Source organism: Cololabis saira, chromosome 21 (assembly GCF_033807715.1).
Source record: "Cololabis saira isolate AMF1-May2022 chromosome 21, fColSai1.1, whole genome shotgun sequence".
In the NCBI taxonomy this organism is placed as follows: Eukaryota; Metazoa; Chordata; class Actinopteri; order Beloniformes; family Belonidae; genus Cololabis; species Cololabis saira.
Genome location: NC_084607.1, coordinates 25,336,895 through 25,364,041, shown reverse-complemented (window position 1 = coordinate 25,364,041; position 27,147 = coordinate 25,336,895). Strand labels below are relative to the sequence as shown.

At 38.2% G+C, this 27,147-nt stretch overlaps 2 protein-coding genes across 5 annotated transcripts; both read left to right on the top strand.

The window, feature by feature from the left end:
- The first annotated feature begins 38 nt into the window (after nt 1–38).
- Nucleotides 39–4,491, top strand: antkmt (adenine nucleotide translocase lysine methyltransferase). 4 transcript variants are annotated; one of them, XM_061711739.1, is made up of 6 exons: nt 39–139; nt 909–1,075; nt 1,180–1,284; nt 1,367–1,507; nt 2,200–2,250; nt 3,425–4,491. In XM_061711739.1, the coding sequence occupies exons 2-6, from the start codon at nt 914–916 to the stop codon at nt 3,659–3,661; spliced, it is 696 nt and encodes a 231-aa protein (XP_061567723.1). In that variant the 5' UTR covers nt 39–139; nt 909–913; the 3' UTR covers nt 3,662–4,491. The 4 variants fall into 4 exon arrangements, with proteins under 4 accessions (XP_061567723.1, XP_061567721.1, XP_061567720.1 ...); XM_061711737.1 differs by having other exon boundaries at nt 65–240; nt 913–1,075; XM_061711736.1 differs by having other exon boundaries at nt 66–239.
- A 942-nt stretch (nt 4,492–5,433) lies between these two features.
- xpo6 (exportin 6) lies at nt 5,434–25,794 on the top strand. Its single transcript, XM_061712320.1, has 24 exons — nt 5,434–6,136; nt 7,476–7,566; nt 8,741–8,853; nt 9,112–9,309; nt 9,853–10,012; nt 10,201–10,278; nt 10,542–11,064; nt 11,617–11,743; nt 11,838–11,947; nt 12,121–12,229; nt 12,342–12,434; nt 13,095–13,164; nt 13,269–13,428; nt 13,655–13,747; nt 15,314–15,458; nt 19,134–19,283; nt 19,559–19,748; nt 19,879–20,034; nt 20,581–20,695; nt 20,814–20,985; nt 21,227–21,388; nt 21,615–21,713; nt 22,531–22,761; nt 24,965–25,794. Exons 1-24 carry the CDS (start codon nt 6,134–6,136, stop codon nt 25,064–25,066), a joined length of 3,450 nt encoding a protein of 1,149 aa, XP_061568304.1. The 5' UTR covers nt 5,434–6,133; the 3' UTR covers nt 25,067–25,794.
- The last annotated feature ends 1,353 nt before the right edge of the window (nt 25,795–27,147 follow it).

Below are 27,147 nucleotides of genomic sequence, written 5' to 3'. Positions count from 1 at the left end.
TATTTAGATGTACAGCACATTTGGCAGACGGACAGGTCCCACACTCTAATATTTCCGCTGGCTGTGCTGCTGGCAGGTCAACGGGGGCTTCAACTTTTTCTTTTTTTATTGACTTAGTTCAAATTAAGGAATTTTCCAGGTAATATGTAAATACTTATTTTTAGGCAATCAAGGTTACGGTAACGTAACACTGTAAAGTAAGAGCCCCGTGAATGTGAGTCGCCAAACTGCCTACAGAGGTATTTCTGTCATTTTAATTGTAAAAATAAAAACATAAATTAGCGTGCATTTAGAGCCTAAGTGAAGTAGTAATTTGAATCTAACGATACATTCATTTAAATTCAATTGTATATATGTGTGTATATATACAGGACTGTCTCAGAAAATTTGAATATTGAGATTTTCTTTAATGCAAGTACAAAAACAAAAATGTCATCCATTCTTGATTCATTACAAATCAATTGAATTATTGCAAGCCTTTTATTATTTTAATATTGCTGATCATGGCTTACAGTTTAAGAAAACTCAATTCTGGGAATCTTAATCTTAAAATGTAAGCCATAATCAGCAATATTAAAATAATAAAAGGCTTGCAATATTTCAGTTGATTTGTAATGAATACAGAATGTATGACATTTTTGTTTTTTTTAATTGCATTACAGAAAATAAAGAACTTTATCACAATATTCAAATTTTCTGAGACAGTCGTGTGTGTGTGTGTGTGTGTGTGTGTGTGTGTGTGTGTGTGTGTGTGTGTGTGTGTGTGTGTGTGTGTGTGTGTGTGTGTGTGTGTGTGTGTGTGTGTGTGTGTGTGTGTGTGTGTGTGTGTGTGTGTGTGTGTGTGTGTGTGTGTGTGTGTGTGTGTGTACACTTTTTTTTTTCATTTAATTTTAAACTCCACACAACAGATCTAATGGAGGACGACACATCAGACGAGGCCTTAGCTGATCTAAAATCCAGGCAGCTTGGAGTTTGGGGTGTTGCTCAGATCACTGCTGGTACTGGCCTGGCTGTATATGCTATGTGGGTGGGAATCCTTCAGCCAGGCTTCAGAAAAGTCCCTTTGAGGCTTCAGGTACGATCTACAACCTTCAGTATTCTGTGCAGGTTTTTGTGTACATCTAAAAGGCTTGACAAACATCACCCCTTTTCTTATCAACTCTTTCAAACCTCTTCCAGGTCCCCTACATTCCTGCCAGCAAAGCCCAAGTAAATAATGTGATGACATTGCTGAGAGGTCGGAAGGGAAGCCTTATGGATCTGGGATCTGGAGATGGCCGGATTGTAAGATTGCGCACATGGCCAAGAAATCGTAATTCATGCACTGATTAAGAGGTTTTGAATTATGATGTTTTTAATCCTAAAGGTCTTGGAAGCCCACCGGCATGGTTTCAGTCCTGCTGTTGGTTATGAGCTCAACCCCTGGCTCATTCGCCTAGCCCGCTTTTATGCCTGGAGATCAGGGCAACAAGGAAAAGTGTTTTATCGACGAGAAGATCTCTGGAAGGTTTGACCTTTCTCACTTTTGTTATAGCATTATGACACTACCATTCACATTTTCACAGTTTTTACTCCAACTATTAGCCATTGTTAATACAAAAACAGGTGTGAACTGAACCAACATTGACATATTTGGACATTTGCAAATGTTTACTTTTTAGTATCCCTTCCTTTCTGATTGTCTGTATTCTTGCTAGTGGTCTTATTTATGTAGCAGTAGTCAGGTTCAAGTGCAGCGCGAAGGGCTTTCCAGTGCAAAAAGTGTAACTTGAAAGGACTGAAGATTTTACTTCTGAACTTACAGCACAATTAAGCCATAAAAATAACTATGAAAGCACGAAGGAATAAAAATGTAAAAAATACTAAAAGAAGATTATTAAAACGAAAATTGCACAAGAAGACCAAAACATTTTGTATCCTATGTTTGTAAGACAAAAGTTTTAAAACTAAGAAATTGGCATTTGTGTACAATCTTTTGACTGGTGCCCCACTGCAAATTCTTTCTCGCACTTCAACAGAGGTCTTTGCTTCCACTCAAGTAGCATAACTGAGGAGTAAATACTTTTCTAACAAAATATCTCAGTGAAGTCTTTTGAATGTGTAAAATGCATCTTATTTCATATTTAAATCGGCTGTAGCAGAAATGCTCAACTTTAAGGCCTTTGGTCTATTTACATTGTACTTTTTATCTCATCACAGGTAGATTTGTCAAAATGCAAGAACGTGACAGTGTTCTTGGCTCCCAGTGTGGTGAGTAATATGATTAACATTTACAACTCTGAAAAAATTCCACTCTCTTGAAGTCTAAAGTTTTTCATTCCAACGCATAAAAAGTTAATATGGTCCTCACTACATGTTGAAATCAATACTACCTCAGGTAAAAGGCATATGAAATAACATAATACATTGACATGATTTGCGTAATAAAAACTACTGCTTCAGAATAGTTTAAGAACTGGATACATACGTGGCGCTTACATAAGAATTACAACTATGCAAAGCCAAACAAGTTGGGATAATATAAAAAATGCAAATTTGAAAAAGACAAAACCGTAAATATTTTGTAAAATCAACCTTATTTAACTAGTTAATATAGATCAACTTTTGCATTTCAGGCCCACAAAAACCGCAACCAAAGTTGGGCCAATTAAACTTTTACTACTTTAGAATTTTAGCATTCCCTTTCACGACAATTAATAGGCATCAGGACATTGATGATGCCAGGCAAAGTGGGATGCAAGTTTTAATTTTGTCCCATTGTCACTGTAAACAACAGTATGATTAATTTATTCCTCAGGATAGTGGGGCACTTTTATAAAAGTAGAAATGTGGCAGTTTGGTCTTCACCATTTGTGGAGTTTATGAACACATTGTCAGGAAGGACAGACATGAACACCTATCTTAGAAAGGAATTGTCGCAACCCTTTTATCCAAGTAATTTCCATACAATTGGAATAAATCATTCTATAATGAGAAACTTTATGTATAACAGATAAATATCAAGGACAATTTCCAGTCCTCTTAGGATTGGATATCCCAACATTACATTGCATGCATTGCAACATTACAATCATCTAAAAAAAAAAAAGTTGGCAATGAAAATGAAGTAAGATGTGCAACTCTACAATTCATTTAAGAACAATTTGGGAAAAGGCTGTTCAAATAAAGTTTATTTGAAGTTGCTGCCAAAAGGACACCACCTTGCTTTGAAAAGAACATCAGAACATGACTTATGTTTGCAGAGTCACATCTGGACAACCTGCAAGCCTCCTGAAGAGGATCATTTGGAGCTATATGTGTGCTATGAACAGAATAATAATTCATTTTATTAATATCATGATTGTCATTATGTCAAGACACCCATAGAATAGCTGCATTATTATGGCTTGTGTTGCTGTAACTTCTTGTTCTCTTGTGTTTATAGCTTTCATTATTACAGGACAAGTTGCACGCTGAGCTTCCTGATGATGCTTTAGTGATAGCTGGTCGTTTTCCCCTCCCAGATTGGCAACCCTGCAGGATTGAGGGACACGGTGTGGACAGAGCATGGGCGTATACCATGCAAGCGCAAAGACAACACACTTTTAGGAAAAATGATAATCTCATGGCAACAGGAAACAACCCTGTTAATGAAATAACCAAGACAAAAGAAATCAATTGATTTTATCTGATTATAGTATAAAAATGTCTGAATTGAATTACTGAAGACTTTAATCTTAATTTGACTGACTACTTTTTAATTCTATCTCCAAAATTGGATTTTGAACAAACTCTTGTTCCCCTTTGCAGTTACCCTGAAATAATAGTGCAATCCATGCACAAATGCTATCATCTGTAATTTTAAATAGCTGTTTCTTTAATTGGTTATTCACAATCTGTAAATCCAAAAAAAAAATCATTAGCAAAATATACAGTTCAGGTTGTAAGAAGGTATAAAAATGTTGTAATTGCCTTTTAAGGATAGAAAGCTATTTAAGCATTTAGGATTACAGTGATTGCAATGACTGGGAATGTACACCAGCATTTAAATGTTAAAGTTTATTTGCTTTTACTGTGTACATATATGCCAGAAAACCAAAAGCATTTACTATTAGATTTTAGATGGATAAAATCCTAAATTTAATGATGCAGCTTTCTACAGCTGTAGAGATACAGATGTATCTCTTGAAAATAAAAATGAAATGCTTTTTTCATCGATGGTCAAAGGTGATGTAACTTATAGTATAACACATTCACAAACTCCAAAGGAAAAAGTATTATTGAAATAACAGTTATTATACTTTTTTATGTATTTATTCATCCTTGGAATAATTTTAAATATGACAAATCAAATTATTTTATTACATATTGTAATAAAACAAGTTGCTGTTTTGCGTTTCTTGTTGTATGGCATAGATGGCACTATATACATATTATATACTTGTATGTGCTCTTAAAGTATTAAATATTTTACTCTGTTCTATCAATGGACAATAAATCCCCTTTGTCATGCACAGTGTCAATTGTGACTTCATCAGACTAATTCATGTGTGGAAGGTGTGGTGGAATGTGTGGAAGTCTACCTACTATGAGGTATTTAGACTTTGATCTTTTTGTGCCCCTTTTTTAGCTCTCATTTCTAAGAGAAATGTAGTACTTTTTACATTTGCCAGCTCTAGTTTTTAGATATTGGACATACTCAGATTTTTTTTTCACCAGAGAACATATATAAATTAAACAATTTACAAAACTCATTCTTTTAGCCAGTCAATTGACAAATATTTGATCCCTTGTGTTAGTTGAGTCTAACCAGTGGAGCACACAAACTAGTTTACTCAATTCAATTCACACTTTATTAGAGACACATCTCGAGAAGAGGTCCATAGTACCATAAAAAATTATACATATAACATACACGATTTAAAAGACAACAAAAACCAAAATACAGAAGACTTAAAAACAACAGTGATGCAAAAAGAAAACAGTGTCAGGCGCAAGTGTAGAGACATGAATGCCAGTGGTTCCACAACATAGATGTGAACCTGACTGAGCTAAGTGCAGGATTCATTAAGCAGGTAATAATACTATTTAAAGAGTTACATACTCTACATATAAATTTGTACATCAAATTCAGTAGCACAGCAGCACAAGTTGGTACTCCAACACTAACAAACAGATGACTGGCACTACAGCTCCTTAGGACTTTAAGAAGCAACTATATATTTACTATATACTGCATGAACATTGTGTATGATTTGAATATTTATGTGTATGTAAAACGTTTAAATTACCTTTCGTGAGTTGCTTTCCTTTCAACTTAATACTCGACATTACCATTTTTACAAGGTAGAATAGATAGCCGGCGCGCTTTAATTTGAAAGGCGCAACCGGAAGTAAGCCTGTTGCACCGTCAGTAGCTTGACGGCCGCTGATTGGTCGCTGGCTCCAGAAGAGGAAGCAGCGAGGGGAGCAGCCTGCAGCTAGCTGGAGCTGAGAGCCGCCCTAAAAGGGGAATAACACGAACAAGCGCGCATACTTTTATCTAGTGTTATAACAAATTTGTATGCTTTACACCCGCATATGCATATTCATCCGCTTTGAAACCAGAAACGGCAGAGTGTAGTGTCCGCAGCCAGCAGCAGCTCTCTGACATTTAGCTGCGGAGTGATGCCTTCATCCCCGTAGCAGCTAGCTGCTTAGCATCCGCTGCAGCGCCGGGACCTGCAATCACACTCGAAATGGCTGACGGTGAACGCTGATTACTGTTGCACACTTCACGGGCGGTGTTGGAGTCAATGTTGGCAGATCCTCACACGGACAGCAGGGCAGAATCTTAGCAGTAGCTGTGATTGGAGCAGGGCAGCTCAGCCTGGCTCTGCTGGAGCTGCTCCATGTCCAGCCTGGTCTCCTGGTAACCCAACACCAGTTTTATCCGAGCGACGGGAAACATAAGAGCGATATTGCATTTGGTGTTTAAAGGCCAGCGTTATTTGGTAGTAATTTGTAGGCAGGAGTCGGGCCAGGATGAAAACCCGTTGGTTTCAGTCCCAATATCTGAGCTAACGGGTTAGCAGGTAACTCACTCATGTTGCCTTTTTACGGGAGTTAATCAACGTTTTAAGTAAGACGAAAAAAACATCTGAGCCAGCCAAGCATGGTAAGTATTTGATTTGATTTATTTTATTTTTGCACATGTTAAAAAAAAAAAGAAAACACTTAATGAGAAGTTTAAGAAAACAACAGCAAAAAAAGGAATTTCATCCTTTAAAACTTGCTAACTTGAATTACATGTGCCAAAAAAGGAGTAGGAAGAAGTGTAAACTTATTTAGTCCTACCCCCATTCACTGATCATTTAACCTGTGTTTATAATTATTCACACACTGTACTCACACTGCTAAGTAACAGTATTGTTGTTATTATTATTACTATTATTATTATTATTATTATTATTATTACATACTGTAATTATACTCACACACATACTTATACATGCATACATACATACACGTAGTTGAATATTTCTATATATTTGTACACATATGCCCATATAGATATTTATATAAATATACTTATTTACACTATGTATGTATGTGTATGCATGTGTGTATGTATATACATATATATATATATATATATATATATATATATATATATATATATATATATATATATATATATATATAATTTGCACATATAAGTTACTTTTGCGAGTGATTGTCTCCCTGTTGTTCTAAGACCCAACTCATGATAATTTGATTCTTGTATTTTGAGCTGCAACATCAGCTAAATACATTCCTCATATTCAGGTAATAACCCATGATTGGGTGTACTCTGGACCGTCTTCTCTCTTGTGTCATCTAACGGTTTACGGATAGGTGTTTCAAGGGATGTGACAGGTCGTTGAGCCATTTTATGGTACAAAACGCCCATCTTGCAAAACCAAATATTTTCTTTGAGTAGTGTTGAGCCACGGCAAGTTGTGGCTTATTTGAGGAATTCAGACCTGCCTGCCACAGGAGCTGCTCTTAAAAAATCTCATTTTGATATCTCAGTTTTGTAAGCAAGGGCCCACCTTCCTTCACACAAGAAAGCAAGTGAGCAGCTTTGAGTGGTAGAGCTGAGATATCTATATTTCTGTGAAACTGTGCATAAGAAAACAAACAAGAACCAGTCAGAGATACGTGTGACAATGTAGACAAGAAAACAATAAAATGTTCATGTATGGACATGTAGAAGTAGGTACGCTGCCAGCTCCTTAAGTGAATTCCCCGAACCCAAATAGGTTTAAAAATGTAATTGTCTATAAACAAATGTTTGTATGAGAAACTGGCATACTGAATGTGGGGATGGATTTTGGAGAGCCATCTTCTTGTACTTCATTATGCCAATACATGTCAAATGAACAGATTTTTGTTATGCTGTTCAGAAAACTTTTTTTTATTAAATAGACTGAATATTTTGTTTGTACTAAACTTCACCTTTTATCATCAATTAGGGTTCAGAGGAGGCATCGTTGCGTGCATTAGAAAACCTGATGACAGAATTCTTTCACAGCTGCACAACTAATGAACGGAAAAGGGAAATAGGTAAGTTTAAGTTTGTATGCAAGCTAAGGACTTGTTCCAATAATTTAAGGGTTTAGCTTAAACCAAAGTCATGAAGAGTGATTTAAGAGGCACTTTGGTAGTGTTATGGTTGGTGTCCATATGACATACTTCTCCATGGTCCAGATTAGGGGCAGTCCAAAACATCACATGACAGTCTTTTGATATGCAATCCCAATTTACAGTCTGAATCACAATTTTCTCCTTAGATTGCGTTAAACTCGTGATTTCATTAAAAGCTGTGCTCATCGCTCCCTGGATAGTTTTATCTTTTCACAGAGCAACTAATGATCACTGACTTAACTGGGGGAAAAGTATAGACATCAACATAACAGGATGGCTCTTTGATCAACAGATGCTAAGTAGTGATAGTTTGTGACGGGCACATTTGAACTTTTCTTAAAATGCAACCTAAAAAATAATACATTTCAGATCTTAGCATTGCAACTTTTAAATGTGAGGTGCTGGTTTACCCCTAACATTTCAGAAAACTGATAAGAATGCTTATACCAAAAGTTTTAGTTAGTTAACAGTTTGAAACACCAAAGGATGTGGTGCATCCATTGAACATCACATTTGCTTCACCACCAGTCATGCTGTTGCTTAAGTCAGGGAGAATACTAAAGTTTGACCAGCATTAATATGTATTTAATCACAAGATCTATGCATTCTCTTACAAAATAAGATTATATGCAAAATTAAGATAATCCCCAATTATTTTAAATTGTGGATTACTACTACTACTACTACTCTCATTTAGCAGACGCTTTTGTCCAAAGCGACTTACCTTAAGTCACTTTGGACTTAAGGTAGCTTATAATTACCTTAATTATGATTCAGTAACCCACCTCCATTTCAAATATAGGCTGCACAGACCGTTGCTGCATGTTTGTAACCGCCTCCTCATTTCCTGTGTCAAACTTAATGCAGACATTGCAAAGCTTGTTGTTATAACAAGCTGTCATGTCTAAAGACTTTCTTTCTTTCCTCTTATGACCTTTTGTGACTTGAAGATATTTGTTGATTTTATTAAAAAAAAAAAAAATTTGAATAGCATTTTCATACATTTCCTGTATTGCGAGGAATTACTTTCGGTTTGTCTGTGAGTTGAGTATTGCAGTGTTGTTGAGATGATGTCTACTTCCTTTTTCTGCAGAAGAGGTGCTGAATAACTTTGCACAGCAGACCGGGGCATGGCGCCATTGCTTGTTTTTCCTCTCCAATACTCGGAATGAGTATGTAATGATGTTCAGTCTCACAGTATTTGAAGTAAGTCCTGCAGGGGGGATATTTAAGTTTAGAGTACTGTTAAGGTTCTTATGCTTAGAAAATTAAGCACCTCTTAAAGTGAGATTATTTTATACACAAAGATGTGTTTGATTTATTTAATGAATGTTTCCTGTATATTTTTATTAATTTTTTTTTAATTTTGTGAATTTATATAAGCAAGATTAACAATTGTGTGTAAAGAAATGTGTTGTTTACTTCAATCATGCGTTTGACAACTAAGTCTTCTCTTGCTTTTAGAACCTAGTGAACAAAATGTGGATTGGCGTAGCTTCACAAGACAAGATGGAGATTCGCAGCTGTCTGCCCAAGCTCCTACTTGCTCATCACAAATCGGTGCCCTATTTCATCCGCAACAAACTCTGCAAAGTCATTGTGGACATTGGTCGCCAAGACTGGCCAATGTTCTACCATGATTTTTTTTCAAATACTCTTCAGGTAAGTCCTGTTAAATCCTCTTCTGCTTTTGAAACTTGCAGTGGAAGTTTTCATGATCAGCAATGCACGCTGAATGATCTGTTTAGTTCTTAACAGAAGTTGCATGAAAACACCTCTAAAACCACAGTTTCTGTCACACTGAATATGTTATCTAAGAAAATAAAAAACTATGTATGTATGTGTTTTTACGTTGATATTGCATGTATCTGAACATGTCCACGGTAGAGTTTAATAAGTAGATAGTAACATGCATGTCCGCAGAAAAGGCCATAAAGCAGCAACCATTACCTGTAGAGTTTCTCATACACTTGGAGGTAATGTCTCTGAAAATTGACTACCATCTTCATGCACACATTAGAAAGATTTTAGAGAGCTGACTTGATAGTCTGTCCAATAAGTCCTCAGAAATTTCCCATGCCCCTCCAAATGCCACACGTTTATAAAATTTAAGGATTCTAGAGTGTGAAAAACTGACTTGATATGATTTGGTCAGAAAAATGTTCTCGCCTTTTGAGATGTTGCTTGTCCATCTCTGAAATGCAGCTGATCCAGACCCCAACTCTGGCTCCATTGGGGTTGGTGATGTTAAAAACCACATCAGAGGAACTTGCATGTCCTCGAGAAGATCTTAGTGTTGCCAGGAAAGAGGAGCTGCGTAAACTGTTGCTGGAGCAGGTACCAACAGTGCTTGGACTGTTGACTGGTGAGAATTGCTTCAAGGACTTGTACAGTACAACTCATTTTCCTGATGTGAACAATAGTTTAGTTCCTGCATTAAAAGCTAAATGAGATTCAACATTATATAAATCATGACAATTTAAGAAAATATATATATATATTTATACGTTTTTTTTATATTTATACGTATATATTTCTTTTTTTTTTTTTTAGGTATCCTAGAGACCTACTGGGACAAGCACAGTGTCATAGCTTCTACCCCGCCTCCTTCGCCCACCTCAGGAGAAAGTGGTGAGTGATGTTCCCCTGTTCTTAAATCTGCTTTTTATATAATTTAGGTCTGTATTTGGAGTCGCACTCAAAATTAAAGTTGGAAAACCACACTACAGGCTGATCCAACTTTGATCCAACTTTGATGTAATGTCCTTAAAACATGTCAAAATGGTGCTCAGGAGTGTGTGTAGTCTCCACATGCCTGTGCAAATGGAGTGTGATTGACTTGGAGTTACATTGTGTTGTACACTGTATTGATTTTACAATTTTGTTTTCTTTAGTGGAATTGCTGGGCAGTTTGTTTCAAGGCAGCCAATACTCAAAGCTGCTCTGTCAGCCCATGGCAGCTTTGGACAATGATAGCCATCAGCTCTGTTGTCTAGTCTTGGAGTGTTTGGCTCACCTGTTCAGCTGGATCCCTCTGTCCACAAGTATAACACCCACTCTGCTGGCATCCATTTTCCATTTCGCACGATTTGGTTGCGATCTACGGACAAAGGCCAAGACGGGATCTTTTATCTCACCCTCTTCTAATGGACAACTTAATCCTGGGACGATGCCACCAACATCAAATGGAGAGGGGCGAAATGGGCAGCAGAATGAGAGTAACAAGGTGGACCGTGCTCGACTTGGTGTGCTTGCCATGACTTGCATCAATGAACTGGTGTCAAAGAACTGTGTGCCAGTGGATTTTGAGGAATATCTGCTGCGAATGTTCCAGCAGACTTTCTTTCTCCTGCAAAGGCTGACACGAGAAAATAATGCTCACACTGTCAAGAGCCGATTACAGGAACTCGATGAGAGGTACAGCTCAGTCAATAAGCTAATTTTTAGAATGTGTAAAGTTTACAAAAAATGTTTAATGGTCATATTTATTTTGTATATCAAAGCAAATGAGATCAGAAGTTGCGCTGTCATACTTCCTCATTGTCCCACCTTGTTTTTATGACTTTGTTTTTCTTCACACGTCCTCTACATCCATGCACAAAAGCGTATCAACTATCTTTAAAAACACTTTAAAATTGCATTGTTTTGGTTTATTTGTATCTTTGACTGATCAAATGTCTCTAAGATCTACCTCTTTGGCAGTCACAAATACGAGTCATTAATCTTCATTTTATTTCCTCATTCGTGTCTCATTTGTTATTGAACAAACACAATATGGATGGTCCTGAGGCTGATTATATTGTCATTGTCTGTGATCAGAGTGTATATTACAGTTGGATAAGCTCACTGGAAGTTCATCTTTGACTTCAGGAATGATAATATTGAGCGTAAGCTGTCTGTTAATTCCTATCAGCAAGATGTATGTTGTAACTTATGTTTTGTATTTATGATCTTTCTCTAATCTTATAGTTACATGGAAAAGTTCACAGATTTTCTGCGCCTGTTTGTCAGTGTTCACTTGAGGAGGATTGAGTCAAGTCCTCAGTTTCCTATTGTGGAGTTTCTTGCCCTGCTTTTCAAGTACACTTTCAACCAGGTAACAGTTGTCTTGTCAAACATTTATGTAAGCTTTACATCATGGGATGTTTGCCAGTGGTATCATGCAAACTTTCTTTTTATTGAATTTTCAGCCTACCCATGAGGGATACTTTGCCTGTTTGGACATTTGGAGTGTGTTTTTGGATTTTCTAACAACCAAAATCAAAAGCAGACTTGCAGACAGAGAAAGTGTCCTTAACAGGTAAGTTGCTTAATGGACTGGATTCTGAGATGTCAGTTAAGCTACAGCTGATTACTGACCTCTAACGCAGTCACATATGGTCAACCAAGTATATAAAACATTTGCTGTTTTGTTTGTGCTGGCTTTGTTTTAAATTGAAGTTGTGACATATTCATTTTTATCATTTAATTTAGGTACAAAGATGCCTTAGTTCTTTTGTTAAGGGAGGTGCTGAATCGCATACAGTTCAGGTACAACCAAGCCCAGTTGGAAGAGCTGGATGATGAGACTCTGGATGATGATGTAAGAATATATTTGACATAAAATATATTTTAGCTATTCCTTTTTTTTAATACTTTGTGTACATGTTATAAAGACGCATGTCTGATCTATCTTCTTCATTCTATAACTATAGCAACAGACCGAGTGGCAAAGGTACCTACGTCAGAGTCTGGAGGTGGTTGCCAAGGTGATGGAGCTGCTCCCATCCCATGCATTCTCTACCCTGGTAATCCATCATTTGTCATTTAGTTTTCTTAATATTCACATTTGACTGTATTGACTGAAATGTGCAAAACTACTTGTGTAAAAGCTGCAACAGAGCTTGCAACTTCAAAGTCATCAGTGTGTTTAAAAAAAAAAAGAATAATAATTTACTCAATTAATTCTGATCTATGAGTAAATTATGATATCCACTTATCTTTTGTGTATAATTAGTCATCAGCAAAATACACTGAAGTCAGCTGCTCAAAATGTACGATTTGAAACAAACAATGCACAGTCATTGGGCAATTTTTATTTTATGTTCTTCAATCACGTAATCTTGCTTCATAACTCGCCCTCATGTCTTAGTAATACGTGACCATGATTCAGCGATCTCATTGTCATGTATTACTCACCCAAAGTGATGCACTAATATCTCAGTCCTGCACCGCAGTGCCTGTTAGCCACAAAATTATCTTCAACAATGTTTATGAAGCTGTGCTTCAAGGCATGCAATTCTGCAGTTGGGTAACTTTTTATTTTTCTAGTTCTGTCATGTACACTTCTCAGAAAAATGTTACAGCTCAAAACAGAGAGCTGAGATAACAGAGCATTTGTTAAAGTATATGTATATATCCCAAAGTATTTTGCAGTCTAATTTTATTCCTGTTCTTTCTCTTTCAAGTTTCCAGTCCTTCAAGAAAATTTGGATGTATACTTGGGTTTGCAACAGTTTATTGTCACCACTGGCTCAAGTAAGTAATATGCACAGCACTTATAATGGTAATTTCATAAATTAAATCAGAGGAAAAACTTATCTTGATGCTTATTTGAAATTGTTTTATAATGAATATCCCAGGTCGGCGGTTGAATATCACAGCAGAGAATGACTGCCGTAGACTTCACTGCTCTCTCAGGGACCTCAGCTCGCTGCTTCAAGCTGTAGGACGGCTGGCTGAGCATTTCATAGGAGAGATCTTTGCTGCCCGTTTCACTGATGCACTGGCTGTGGTTGAGAGGTCAGTGTTCTGCTTCAGAAGCAAGAGGAATTGTCACGGCTGCACTTGATAACATCTATGCATATTTTAAAGTCTGTTACTGACACTTGTCACTCATGAGAAGACATTTCCTTCTACTTCTGTTTACATGACTTCGTGTTTTCAGCTATTAAGTTTTCAGTACTAAAACTGGCTGTGGTATTTAATAAATATGCTAAATATAATGGAGCGTTTGTTTCCATTTCAGATTGGTTGAAGTCACTTGCTACGGCTCTCAGACCAGCCTTTATGACCTGGAGACAGCTGTGCCTTCTGTGCTCAAGCCCGACCTCATTGACGTGTGAGTATCACATGCTTAAAGGAAAAAAGGCAACTAAAACCCACTATCACAGTGTTAAGTTAAAAGACAAAAAAGAAGGAAAAAAACTGTAAGAAAAGTGTGGAACTGAAAGTGTGAATAGTTAGCATGTTTGGCCTAGTTTCTTTTCAACAGAAGTAGGCGGGGTGGGAGAGAAGCTGCTGTGACGTACTTGAGTGTGTGACACAAACAAAGAAGGAAGCAGATGGTATATGTGCTGTTGGGTCTGTGGCTTGTGTTCAATGTCAAGTTAAAAAATGAGAGTGAGAGAAGTTTCAAACGGCAAGGATTTCTATATTTTTTTTTTCTTTAGCTTGTCTCGGCGCTGTTGAAAAGTCAGCTGGGAGCCGTGAGCAGCTATGAAGTGACAAAGCTTCTGGTAGATCTGGTCGTTCCTTATCGCCTGTCTAGATCCCTTTTTAATTCTCTCGTCAGACACCAGGTTTATGAACATCTGCACCTCAGAGTTGGATCACCAAACAGACTTTTGCGCTGCCATTGGTGGTTGAGTAAAATGAACAAGAATCCGCCGTCAGAGTCGCTCTTTCGCTGATGTCACGTCCTGACTCAGTCTGACTGGTCAACCCCCTGAATATCTGTGGCCTGTAGCGTGACGACGTCAGATACAGCCCGACCCAGCCGCTTAGAACCTCGGCAGAGCAGTTACAGAAAAGTATATACACGGTTAGACCCCTAGTGGGAAAGTGCCAAAACCAAGTCAAGCCGAGTCGGTGCTAGTGGAAAAGCACCATTAGTGTCAAGTTGGATAATATATTTCCCTTTCAAGGCAGCATTACATTCAGCGTTACATTTTACTTTTGATCAGAAATGTATCCACCCAGGTAAAATGTATACCTCTAAAACTTCCAATACTTAGCAGTAACTTTGTAAATGTAGCCTTGGCAGCAGTCTTGTTTTCTTCTTTTGATACACAGTATTATTCAGGTTCTTCTGGATTTGACTTTGGTGTCCAGACTTCAGTATCAAGGGCAAATATACTGCCCGTGGACACTGTTGGGTAGGCATGCAACCAGTCAGAGAAATGAAGTGTGTGACAAAGACGGTGATAACCAGACCTAGTATCAGATAAAGATATTAAAAATGGTGAGGAGGGAAGTATGAATGCCAGTGAAGGACTGCAGTCCCTTTGCCTTAGAGAGGAAGGGCTTTGGTGCTGATACCTGATTTAAAGAGTTTATATTTTCCTGGTCATTCAGGACAGGGGTGAGAGCTCTTTTTTTTTAGCAATCACTCAATGTCAACAACAGCTATCTTTGTTTAGAAAAGCTGCTCTTGGACGGTCATGTGTGGGTCATTGCATAAAGCCCGCACACACACTGTTGTAGCTGGCGGTGGGAATGGCTGTGAATGGGAGGGGCAGGTATTTGTTTTTTTGTTGTGAGTGAGTGGGTATGACAGGTCAGGCCTTTTGTTTGTTGTTTTTTTTTTTTATGTGGGTTTAGAAAAAATACTTTTGTTGTTTTTAAGGGTGCATTGTAAAAGAACGCTTGTGTAAATGTGTATATGTGTTAATTTCTTGGTTTTCAGGCATGCACAGGCCCTTGCTGCTTTGCAAGCCTACTCTCACTGGCTCGCACAGTTCTACAATGAAGTCCACAATCAAAACCAGAGCCAGTTCAACCACCTCATTACGTCTGCAGTAGATGCTACCAGCCCACTCATCACAACTAAGGTAGTCGACCTTACATTCCTTCTTTCCTTCACTAGACTCAATGCAGTCATAACAACAGGTTTATGCTTCTGAATTTTACAAAAGGGAAAGGTCTTTCCTCAAACCGTTGTCAACACAGAATCAAGTAAACACTGAGGAAATTTCAGGAGTGCTTAAATGATTAAGAAGCATAACCGATTAGATTTTGCTAATTGTATTTCTAAATGACATTCAGCACTCTCAAGTGAACATAAATCATGTGACCATAACTCATCTGAACCATTTGGACATTTTGTTACAAGTGCATTTGATGAAGTTGGAGATAACAAGAAAAATTAAAGCTGCAAGCAGCGATGAACGGGCCCTCGCACTCACGGCCACCGCCCCCCCATAAGCATATCAGAAATGACACCACCCAAGACTTCCTGTGTCAAACCATTCAAAAGTTATAGCAGAAAAAAGGGACAACCAGGGACAACCAATCAGAAGAAGGGGCGGGGCTAATTAAGGCCAACGAAGCTTAAGGACTCATTACAGAGTCCCATGACATCACCCACAACTTCCTATGTCAAACCATTCAAAAGTTATAGTAGAAAAAAGGGACAACCAATCAGAAGAAGGGGCGGAGCTAATTAAGGCCAACGAAGCTTAAGGACTCATTACAGAGTCCCATGACATCACCCACAACTTCCTATGTCAAACCATTCAAAAGTTATGGCAGATAAAAGTATTCTAGGGGGCGCTGTTGAGCCGTTAGGCCACGCCCATTAATTCAAACCATGAAATATCAAATTTATCGCCAGGCCTGGCTTGCATGCAAAATTTGGTGACTTTTGGAGAACTATCAAATATGGACCAGATGAAGGGGGGGCGCGCCTTTTGGCGTCTAGCGACGCCACGGTAACACTTTTGAAAGAGAAAAGTAATGCGTGGTGTCGCAGGATGGAGACGCACATTTTGATGTATAACACACCTGGGTGCACGTTACGGTTCAAAATGGCCGACTTCCTGTTCGGTTTCGGCCAAGGCTCCAAGGGACTTTTCTTTAAGTTGCGCCATGATACAGGTGTGTAGCGATTTTCGTGCATGTACATCAAACTGTATTGTGGGGCTTGAGGCACAAAGTTTTCCGGGGGGCGCTGTTGAGCCATTTTGCCACGCCCATTAATGCAAACCATTAAATATCAAATTTATCGCCAGGCCTGCCTTGCATGCAAAATTTGGTGACTTTTGGGGAACTATCAAATATGGACCAATCACATGAAGGGGGGCGCGGTTTTTGGCGTCTAGCGTCGCCACGATAACACTTTTGAAAGAGAAAAGTAATGCGCGTAGTCGCAGGATGGAGACGCACATTTTGATGTATAACACACCTGGGTTCACGATACGGTTCGGGCCGTATTAATTCTCGAAGGAATGGCATATATTGCTCCAAAATTACGCAATGAATTCAGAATGTTCAAAATGGCCGACTTCCTGTTCGGTTTCGGCCATGGCTCCAAGAGACTTTTCTTTAAGTTGCGACATGATACAGGTGTGTACCGATTTTCGTTCATGTACGTCAAACCGTATTATGGGGCTTGAGGCTCAAAGTTTTTTCTGTCCGAACCAATCAGATGAAGGGTGGGCGTGCTTTTTGGTGTCTAGCGTCGCCACGGTAACGCTTTTTAAAGAGAAAAGTAATGCGTGGTGTCAGAGGATGGAGACGCACATTTTGATGTATAACACACCTGGGTGCACGTTACGGTTCGGGCCGTATTAACTGCCGAAGGAAGGCATACATTTCGCCAAAATGACACGATTAATTCAAAATGGCCGACTTCCTGTTCGGTTTCTCGACATGACGCCCAGAGACTTTTCTTTAAGTTGCGCCATGATACAGGTGTGTACCGATTTTCGTGCATGTACGACAAACCGCATTGTGGGGCTTGAGGCACAAAGTTTTCCGGGGGGCGCTGTTGAGCCATTTTGCCACGCCCATTAATGCAAACCATTAAATATCAAATTTTTCGCCAGGCCTGACTTGCATGCAAAATTTGGTGACTTTTTGGGCACGTTTAGGGGGGCAAAAAGGCCTTCCTTTTGTCAGAAAAATAATAATAATAACGCGAAGAATTCCTACAGATACAATAGGGCCTTCGCACTGAAGGTGCTCGGGCCCTAATGATAGATGGACCGGCGAGTTGGTTCAGGCCTTGTTGGGATACTATTATGCAGATGTCTGGTGGGGCCTTTCTTTTCATTGCAGACGCTTCAACCGCGGCCTATGTTTAAAAAAACAAAACAAATAGCATCCATTGTTTACGCGTTTTTCTTTTCCCTCTTTTTTTTTTTTTGTTTTTGTTGCGTTCTTTTTTGTCTCTTTGTATGCAGCTGGCCGTTTTGCGAACAACAAAAAATCTGCATTACCACCACCTCGTGGTCGGCTGTGTTATTTTTTCAGTCGACGGTTCTTGTGTTGGTACTACAGTGTAAAAGACACGCCGGCTGAAGGGGCTGAGAAGACGGTCAGCCCTGTTGGCGGTTCGTGTCTGACAGGGCTACCTGGAACTCCTGCTAGTGGAAACACGCCTATTAGCGCTCCCTTTTCAATGCATAAATATCTAAATTATTGCATAGTCATGCATGGATGGAGCCTCGTTGGGTTACACTATTGTGACGTGAAGGTTTTGTCACAATGGTACCACAATCAGCACCTTCATCTTTCTCTGAATGTTGGTTTTATGTTGATTAAGTGCTTTAATAATGGGGAATTACTGCATGATGCAGATGGCTGCATTACCATGACCACTCAAAACCTAATCTGCCAGACTGCAGTGAGACAGACGAGGGTATTTAACTAGCTTTAACCACAATGATGGCGTGAGTAATGAGGTTCAGAGCAGGAATAAGCATCTGTGAATTCATTTTGGCAACATATTGTGCTGGTATACACCCCTCTTACATTGTTCATTGCACTTACAGAGTTCATTGGCTTATTTTTAAAGGTACAAATCTATTCCAGTTTCTCCTTTGCCAGCTCTTGCACAAGTACCTATCTTTCCACTGCTAAACCACTCCACCCAAACATACACCTGTAGCCTCAAAATCACAAAATCAATGACGCTATAATCTGTGTGATAACATTAGAGCCAAGACGCTAACCAAGTATGTTTTCATTTTGTTTACTACATTACCTGGAAGACAGGAAAAAGCACAAGTTACCATATTTTTCACATTAAAAGGTGCACTTAAAATCCTTACATGTTTCTCAAAAATCGGCAGTGTGCCTCATAATCAGGTGCGCCATTTGTATGAATTCTTGTTGACCTTGTTGACCTCTCAGCTTGATTGATTGTCTGTATTAGTTACAACTGAACGACATTCTGAGTTATTGTGAATGAGTTGAATAAAGTTCAACTTACCAGAGTGTTTTGCTTCGCTTTATATATGTTTTATCATGCGGCTTGTTTATGAAAATATACCCATTCATTGATGATGTACCTTATAATGCGCAGCCTTATGGTCCGCAAAATAGTGAAAGTGGTGGGAGAACAGTAAATGATGAGAATGTGTGGGGCTCAAGGTAAAGGTAAAAAATCCAGTGGGAGTGAGTCAGAAAACACGAGCTATGGATGGTAATGATCACTAATGCACCTGAAGCAGACTAAAGTCATTTTAATAACTGTCTGATATAAATTCCACCTTTACTTCCAGGTACCTGAGAAGTTGCTGCTCTCAGCGAGCCATCTCATGGTGTCCATCACCTCGACAGTGAGGCCCGTGTTCTTGGTCACTTTGCCAGCAGTTCAGAATGTCTTCAACCTTATTACCACAGAAAGTCAGAACCACAGACTTCCCCAAGAGGTAAAGATTGGTTTGTTTTATTTTTTCTATACTGTATCTTGATGATTATACAATAATATTATCAATTGGAAATGCATCACAATTTTTGACATTAGCTCTGAAGTCATTTTCAGGATGGATATTTTAGAAATGTCTCTTCTGTCTTTATTTTAAAATTCTACTTAAAGTCAACTGCTACAGAGCATAATGAACTAGATTTGTTACTTAAAAGATTAAACTTTTTGAAATCTTCTCAGTGACTAACAATGATTGGTTTTGCTTTGTACTTCCCGCAGGCTCACATGCTTGTGTGTAGAGCGTTATCAAACATGCTGCTTCTGCCGTGGCCAAACTTACCAGAGAGTGAGCAGCAATGGCAAACGCGCTCCAGCAACCACGCCAGTCTGCTGGCCGCTCTCACTCGAGAATACCGGATTTTAAGAGGGACTGTGAACATAACTCAACGACAGCCTGGTCTTGATAATAGTGCGTATAATTTGCTTTTTTATTGCTTCTGAGTTGTTTTTTTTATATTTATTATTTCATCACAGGTTTTCACTCCTGGACACTTTTAATCCTCCCTTAACTCTTTTCTCAACCTCTTCTTCCACTCCAGTGAAAGCAGTGATACAACAGACGCTGCCTGTGCTCAGAGATATTGTGGACAGCATCTCCGGTGAATCCACTAAATCCCGACAGATCTCTTACCAGAGTCTTCAGGAGTCTGTCCAAGTGTCCCTGAACCTTTTCCCTGTATTTATTCAGCAGCCAGGTCAGTTCAGCATCAACATTCTGCTCCTCAATCCAGTATTTAACCTGATTATGAACTGTGATCTCATTGAAATTCATTCTTTATCTTTAAAAAAAAAATGTCCCTATGCTTTACACCTTTGTAACTTGTGCATTTTTACCATGAACTGTGTATATGACATACTTTTGTAAACTTGTGGATGTTTTCCACCTCCCACCAGTGTTTGCAAGACAAACTTTCTCCATTATGAAGTAATTTGTCTTTTACCTCAGTTTAGTAGTATAATATATGTTGCATTTGCTGACATCTATGGATATAGTCTGTTAGTTTATGATAGCTGGTGTGAAATGGCACAGAAAAAAAAAATGGACATTTATTTGTCAGATCTTGAAGTATTTGTTTACCTTAATTTGCTTATTAATAGACATGTTTTAATCACCAATACTGCAAACAGTGCTGCTTAAATCTAAATATTTTATGATCATTTGCAGTTAAAGGGGCAAATAATTTACCTATAAAAGGTTCTCTGACTGGCAAACTTTGGTAACTGTCCCTTCTCTGTCCCAGATGTGACGGATGAGATGTTGGCCTTCTTCTTGACACTTTTTCAAGCATTGCGAGTCCAGATGGGTGTCGCCTTCACAGGACAGATCATCCACACTTTTCTCAGCATGTTTACCAGGTAAAAGGGTCAAACAGACCTATTCAAACAGTTGCTACTTCAATAACATCTAGTCGATATAGCATTGCATATTATCCTAATGGGGCGTGCAAAGTAATTTCACTTTTATTTGCTTCAGGGAACAGCTGGCAGCCAGTATTTTGCAAGAGGGGAGTGCCGGAGGCAGGGTGGTGCAAAAGTTCCTAAAAATCCTGCAGGTGGTGGTGCAAGAACCTGGTCAGGCTTTCAAGCCCTTCCTGCCCAGCATCCTCTCTCTGTGTATGGAGCAGGTCTACCCGCTGCTGGCTGAGGTCGGTTGCTGCTCTCTAGCTGCTTATAACAGCATTTCTTGCAGATGTCCTTATTTGAAATTATGAAAAATGTTTTAAGTCAAACGTATTTTAAATAGCAAAGATATCACTGCAATATTTTTAAAGTTAAAGTGTTCATTAATTTAATAATGTTATAACCTCTATTGCTGATCTTTTACATCTTTTAAATTGATCATATTTTCGGGATGACAGCATGTCTCTGAATCTTGTCTTTTTACAGCGGTCGTCTCCAGATGTCAAGGCTGAGATGTTTGAGTTGCTATACCAAATACTTCACCAGAACTGGAGATACTTCTTTAAAACCTCAGTCTTAACAAGTGTCCAAAGAGGAGCTGCTGAAGACACCATGGAAAACCAGGCCCAGTTCACAGCTGCCATGCAGGTGTGTCTTTTGGATGTACTACCTTGTTTGAGTTTGTTAATGAGACTACCTTAAATTAATTGTGAATTGATGCAACAGGAAACTTTAAATGTGAAACATATACACCAAATAGCCGTGTGTGTGCTCTTGAAATCATAACTACCATGATTACCCTTTTTATGGCTATAAAAGAGTGCTGACTACTAATGTCATTATATTTCTGACTTGTGTTGACAACTTTTTTCAGGCTTTTGGACAGTCATTCCTGCAGCCCGATATCCACATCTTCAAGCAAAATCTCTCCTATTTGGAGTCACTCAACAGCAAGCACAAGTTATATCACAGAGTAAGTTATGGCGTCACGTTGTTATCTTTGATTATAGAGATATCTTCAGACTAAAATGTGGCTCATGAAGCCTCTTCTTAAAGGTCTGAGTAAAGCTGGAATTTATTCCTATGAAGGAGAAAAAAAGGCACACCCTCTCTAATTCCTAAAATTTCACATATCACTACATATCTAAAATAATGTGTCCTTATAAGTTTTTGAAATGAGATAGATGAATGTTCAAATGCCTATAAATAAATGTTCAAACACCTTTGAACAGCAGCACAAAAACTATACCCGGTGCCGATATTCATTTCAGAAAAAAAACAAGCTTCTTCATTTTCTGAATTTCCACGATCCTGCTTTGGCTTTATGCAAAATAATCTGTCCTATTTACTTCAATAAACTGGTGTGCACAGTCTTCTGACAGCTGCAGTACAATATCATTAACTGGGCTCCTCAATCCATTGAGCATAAATCTCAGTTTTCGGAACTGATGTGGAAATCCTTCAACATCTGAACTCCTGCACAAGTTGGAGAAACACATCAATGGCTAATGAATTCAAGGTCTCTTTTCAACATCACAGTGCTGAGAACATTTGTCTCCATTCATTGGTACATCATAGATATCACTCTTTTGATATTTTATGATTTCACTCATAATCCCTGAAAATAATTAAAGAAACAGTGAATTGGCCTCAGTACCTTGATTTGTCTCTTGAAAATCTGACAGAAATTAAATAAGTTGTTCTACAATATGCCATCCCATCATTGTGATCAACAGCGCGTCTTTTTAACACACATGTTGATTAATTTTTCATTCGTATTTGTGTTTCAGAAGCTTTTCCGGACCTCAATGCTCTTCCACTTTATCAACGTGCTGCTGCAGGTCCTTCTGCACAAAAGTCATGACCTCCTTCAGGAGGAAATCACTCTTGCTATTTACAACATGGCCTCTGTCGACTTCGATGCCTTCTACTCAGTTTTCATGCCAGAGTTCCTCAATGGCTGTCAGGGCGTCGACACCAGCCAACGAACTGTCCTCGCACGCAACTTCAAGCTTGAACGGGTAAGAACAATTATTGTTGCTGTATTATAATATATGTTGTTGTTTTTCTAATAGGGAAAATAGCAGTCCACTATGCATGATATGGCTGGAGACAAGGACTGTATGTTGCATAAGACAGAGACGGCATTAACCACTTGTTACTTGCACAACTATACCTTAAATTTCTCCTTAACAGCTAACAATAGAATTAATTTATTATAAATGCTATAGGTATTCTGAGAATTCTCTAATCTCTGTGTGTCGAGTAAAAGGTCTTTAATGCCGGTCATGTTTTGACATTTATTATACAGCTTTGCCTAGCCATATACTAAGTAAATTCTCTTTATTTATATAGCAAATATTCTGTCATCTCAGTACGCTTCATAGATAAAGGGAAGAAATTTGATACAATACAATCAAATACAATCCACTATACTATGTTATTCCTATAATGCCAATTCATGAACAGCAAGCTAATAAGGAAACAGATTGTACTGAGGCCTCAGTTTAATTCATTCCTGCATCTTCATCTTAAGCATTCGCATCAATAAGGAGGGTGAAGAAGTAGGGGTGGGTATTGGGAAGGACCTCACGATACGATACGCATCACGATACTTGAGCCACGATACGATACAAATTGCGATATCCCGATTATGCGATATATCGCGATATTCTACATAGTTCACCGAAAAATTTAAAAATGCATTACACATCTTAAAATCCAAGTTGTATATATGTACATCAGATGATAGTGATAATGCATTGGACAGAATGAGTCCAAACAATGTAATTCAAACTTTCCATTTTAATTATGCAACATATTTGCATGAAAAAACACACAATGAAAAGTGCAGTGTGTGCATTATTCTTAGATACAAAATACTCAAAATAAAATGCAGTGTCTCACCCACACTGAAATTGAAATCACAAAAATACAGTACAGTTACTTGCCGCTGACTTAAAATGACAAAAATAAAATGCAGTGTCTCACCCACACTGAAATCACAAAATAAAGTGCAACTAGGGGTGGGCAAAAATATTGATACAGCAATATATCGCGATACATACATTGAATATCGATATCGTATCGGGAGACTATGTATCGCGATATATTGCCGTATCAATATTTTTGCCCACCCCTATGAAGAAGTACAATTACCTTCTAATAAATAGGAATAAACAAAACACAAAATTAATGCGTTCATATCTAGCCGACTGGACTACTGCAATGCACTTTTCACTGGTCTCCCTAAGAAAACCACTGAAAGACTCCAACTTATTCAAAACTCTGCAGCTAGACTATTAACCAAAACCAAGAGGCGAGAACACATTAGTCCAGTCTTAGCTACTCTACATTGGCTACCTGTGACTTTTAGAATTGATTTTAAGGCCCTCCTTCTCACATACAAAGCCCTAAATGGACAAGGACCAAGCTACATTGCAAACTACCTAACAAACTACACACCAGCTAGAACACTCCGATCATCTGATGCAGGTCTATTAGAGATCAGCAGAAGTAGTCATAAAAGATTGGTGATGCAGACTTTGTTAACTATGCCCCAAAACTGTGGAATGCACTACCCTCAAATATCAGGGAAGCAAACACCTTAGAGATATTCAAAAGGCAGCTTAAAACATATCTGTACACCAAAGCATTTGATTGACCCACCCTCATCACCTTCATCACCACCTTGACCCACCTTCATCATTAAATACCCTAAATACTTGTTCCAGTTCTTACTGCACCGACTTGCACTTTTAACTTACTCTGCACTGTACGCACTACTGTTTAATTTTTTCTAAACTTTTATATTTTTAAACTTTACATTTTTTTTAACTGTCACTGTTTATATTCCGTTATGAGATTATGGTAATTCAAGTAACCTATTAGAACACTAGGATCTGATATGATGTTGATTGTTATTTTATACCTTTCCCTTTATTTAAACTGCACTTGCTGCTTGCCTTATTATTGATGTAAAGCACTTTGAGCTACAATTCTTGTATGAAATGTGCTATACAAATAAAGTTTTATTATTATATTATTACTATAATCTTCCCACAGGACAGGCTCATTCAAAAGAGTTATCTGCTTTGGGTCATTGTGGAGATTAGTAGCAGATACTTGCTTGCCCCATCTCTTAGTTGCAAATCTTACCAATGTCAAATCCTGTCTTTCCTGTTATTTAATATAACTACTCAATTTTCTTTCTTCTTTGTTCAGGACTTGCCTTCTTTCACTCAAAGTGTGCAGCGGCTGGTGAATGACCTTCGCTACTATAGACTGTGCAATAGTAGCTTACCCACTGGCACCATCAAGCTATAGCACACTGACTGCTTGAACAGTCTTCACATCATCAATGATCTGCAAAGACTGCCCGTTCTGACCACTTTGCCCAACACTCCTCTAGTTCAGCTTAGCTGCACTTATCAAAGTAACAGGAAGGAGCAACACATGGTTTGGTTGAGTAATTGGAGGTTGACGATGCTGCTGATGATTTCTTTTGATTTCTACTGTAGAAGGTTGGCACATTATTATTTTTCAAAGCAGTGCCCTCCTTAAGTATTGCCAATGATAAGTTGGCTAGAAATGTATATCCGGTCTGCAGTCGGCATCCGCCCAGACCTGGAACAGTCTGAGCCAGGCCTTGTCTCCCACGCCGCCACAACAAAGCTGAGATGGGACTGAGCACTTTCAACTCATTTTGAGTTTTTTAAATGTCTGCTTTTATTCATTTTGCCTTTTTCATCTCCAAAGGAGACAGACTGTCAACTTAAGATCTTTCATATCATTCCATTCTGAAAACGAGAAAAACTGCTTGATTAATAAAGTGCTTTTTTTAGTAAAGGGTGTGGAGTCATTATTCCTTACTTTGATTTATACATGTAAACAATATTAGGGACTTTTTTTTTTCTTTTACCCAGTTTTCAGTAGCATCCACCCAACGATCATTGTCTCTGGGTGGAAACGGTGGGTACACTGGACAGTTACCCAGTCATCACAGGGCCACATGTAGACAGACAACCGCTGACACTCACTCCTACAGGTAATTTAAAATCCCCAGTTAATCTAACACCTGTTTTTGGACTTTGGGAGGAAGCTGGAGTACCTGGAGAACACGCATGTAATTTTAAAAAGATGCTTTTCGGGAGCACTGTTTTTAAAATTCTGGTATTCTCAAAGTTGTCTACTTAAGCTGCAGAATTACTTTTCTTTTGTGTTCTTTTTGTTTTATTTTTAACGAGTCAATATATAAAGTAGTTGAGCCTTTACTGAATTGTAAGTTTTAACAAGTAAGCATTACTATACACTCTCAAGTATGAAATGGAGCAAGTAAGTGAGGATGGAACTACAATGTGCTCTTACATGAATTGTGTGGATGGTACCTGCAAAGAAGCAACCTCATGTTTCAACTGTGTGGTAAAACAGCCAACAGCAGACCTCAACTTTGATCTGGGATGGAACATGAAAACATTTTCTTTTCACGACAGCTTATAGTTGGATGTTCCAAGTGACAACCATATTAAAAACTGGCTTTACACAACCCAGTCACTTTCCTACCAGTATACTCACCAGCATGCAGCTGTATGTGAAGCTTTGTCCATCACTGATGCTTCTGTCTTCCTAGTAATGAACCACATTTCTTCCTGCTAGGGAGCGCTACTCCATCAGGAAAGTATCTTAAGTATTTTTGAAAGACAGAACTACAATAGTTTAATTATAATAATATAGTTACTGCTCTTTTTTGAACTTTACAAGTATTGTGATTTGTATTTTATTTTGATATACATTATGATGTGCCATGTGGGGAAAAATAAATTGTAATTACAACTGAGTGGTTAATTTATGGATAAAACGTGTGAAATTGAGAAAGGTGGAAATGCTTTAAAAAGGGACACAAAGCTGTTTTTGTCTCTAACCGTGGTAGTTTTAATGATATGCAGATTACTGTGACAACCAGGACTGGGTCAGAGTTAAAAGTGTGCATCATTTCATGTTTTTCCATGTTTTCCAACTTCTCCCCATAAAACCGGCTGCTACTAGCACATCTGGGAAGATGTCACAAGCATTTCATTAACAACTCCAGAACTTAGGTTTGTCTGAATATATATGTTTTTTAATATCTTTTTATTTCACAGGTTTGTCTGAATATTAAAGAAAAAAAAGGGGTGATTTTCCCTAATGTTATGATGTGATTGGTGGACCTATAGAAAATAGGCTGCAAGAAGAAACTGGATTAAGTTAACGCCCCAGTTTGACCAGAGCTATTTTATCATTAAAATGGCATTTATTTAAACTATATGGCATGTCTTTAAATTAGAAACATTACTATTATATTTATTATTTATTTTGATTATATTATATTATTATGGAAGTTGCATTCTGTGGGTGGCATACAAAATTAT

What these genes read in the sequence shown, in the direction of transcription:
- antkmt (XM_061711739.1), top strand. Translation starts at nt 914, where the DNA reads ATGGAGGACGACACATCAGACGAGGCCTTAGCTGATCTAAAATCCAGG. An exon ending in GACGAGAAGATCTCTGGAAG is followed by an intron (nt 1,508 to 2,199) that starts GTTTGACCTTTC and finishes ATCTCATCACAG; the next exon opens with GTAGATTTGTCAAAATGCAA. An exon ending in TGTTCTTGGCTCCCAGTGTG is followed by an intron (nt 2,251 to 3,424) that starts GTGAGTAATATG and finishes TTGTGTTTATAG; the next exon opens with CTTTCATTATTACAGGACAA.
- xpo6 (XM_061712320.1), top strand. An exon ending in AGAGAAAGTGTCCTTAACAG is followed by an intron (nt 11,948 to 12,120) that starts GTAAGTTGCTTA and finishes CATTTAATTTAG; the next exon opens with GTACAAAGATGCCTTAGTTC. An exon ending in GCACTGGCTGTGGTTGAGAG is followed by an intron (nt 13,429 to 13,654) that starts GTCAGTGTTCTG and finishes TTTCCATTTCAG; the next exon opens with ATTGGTTGAAGTCACTTGCT.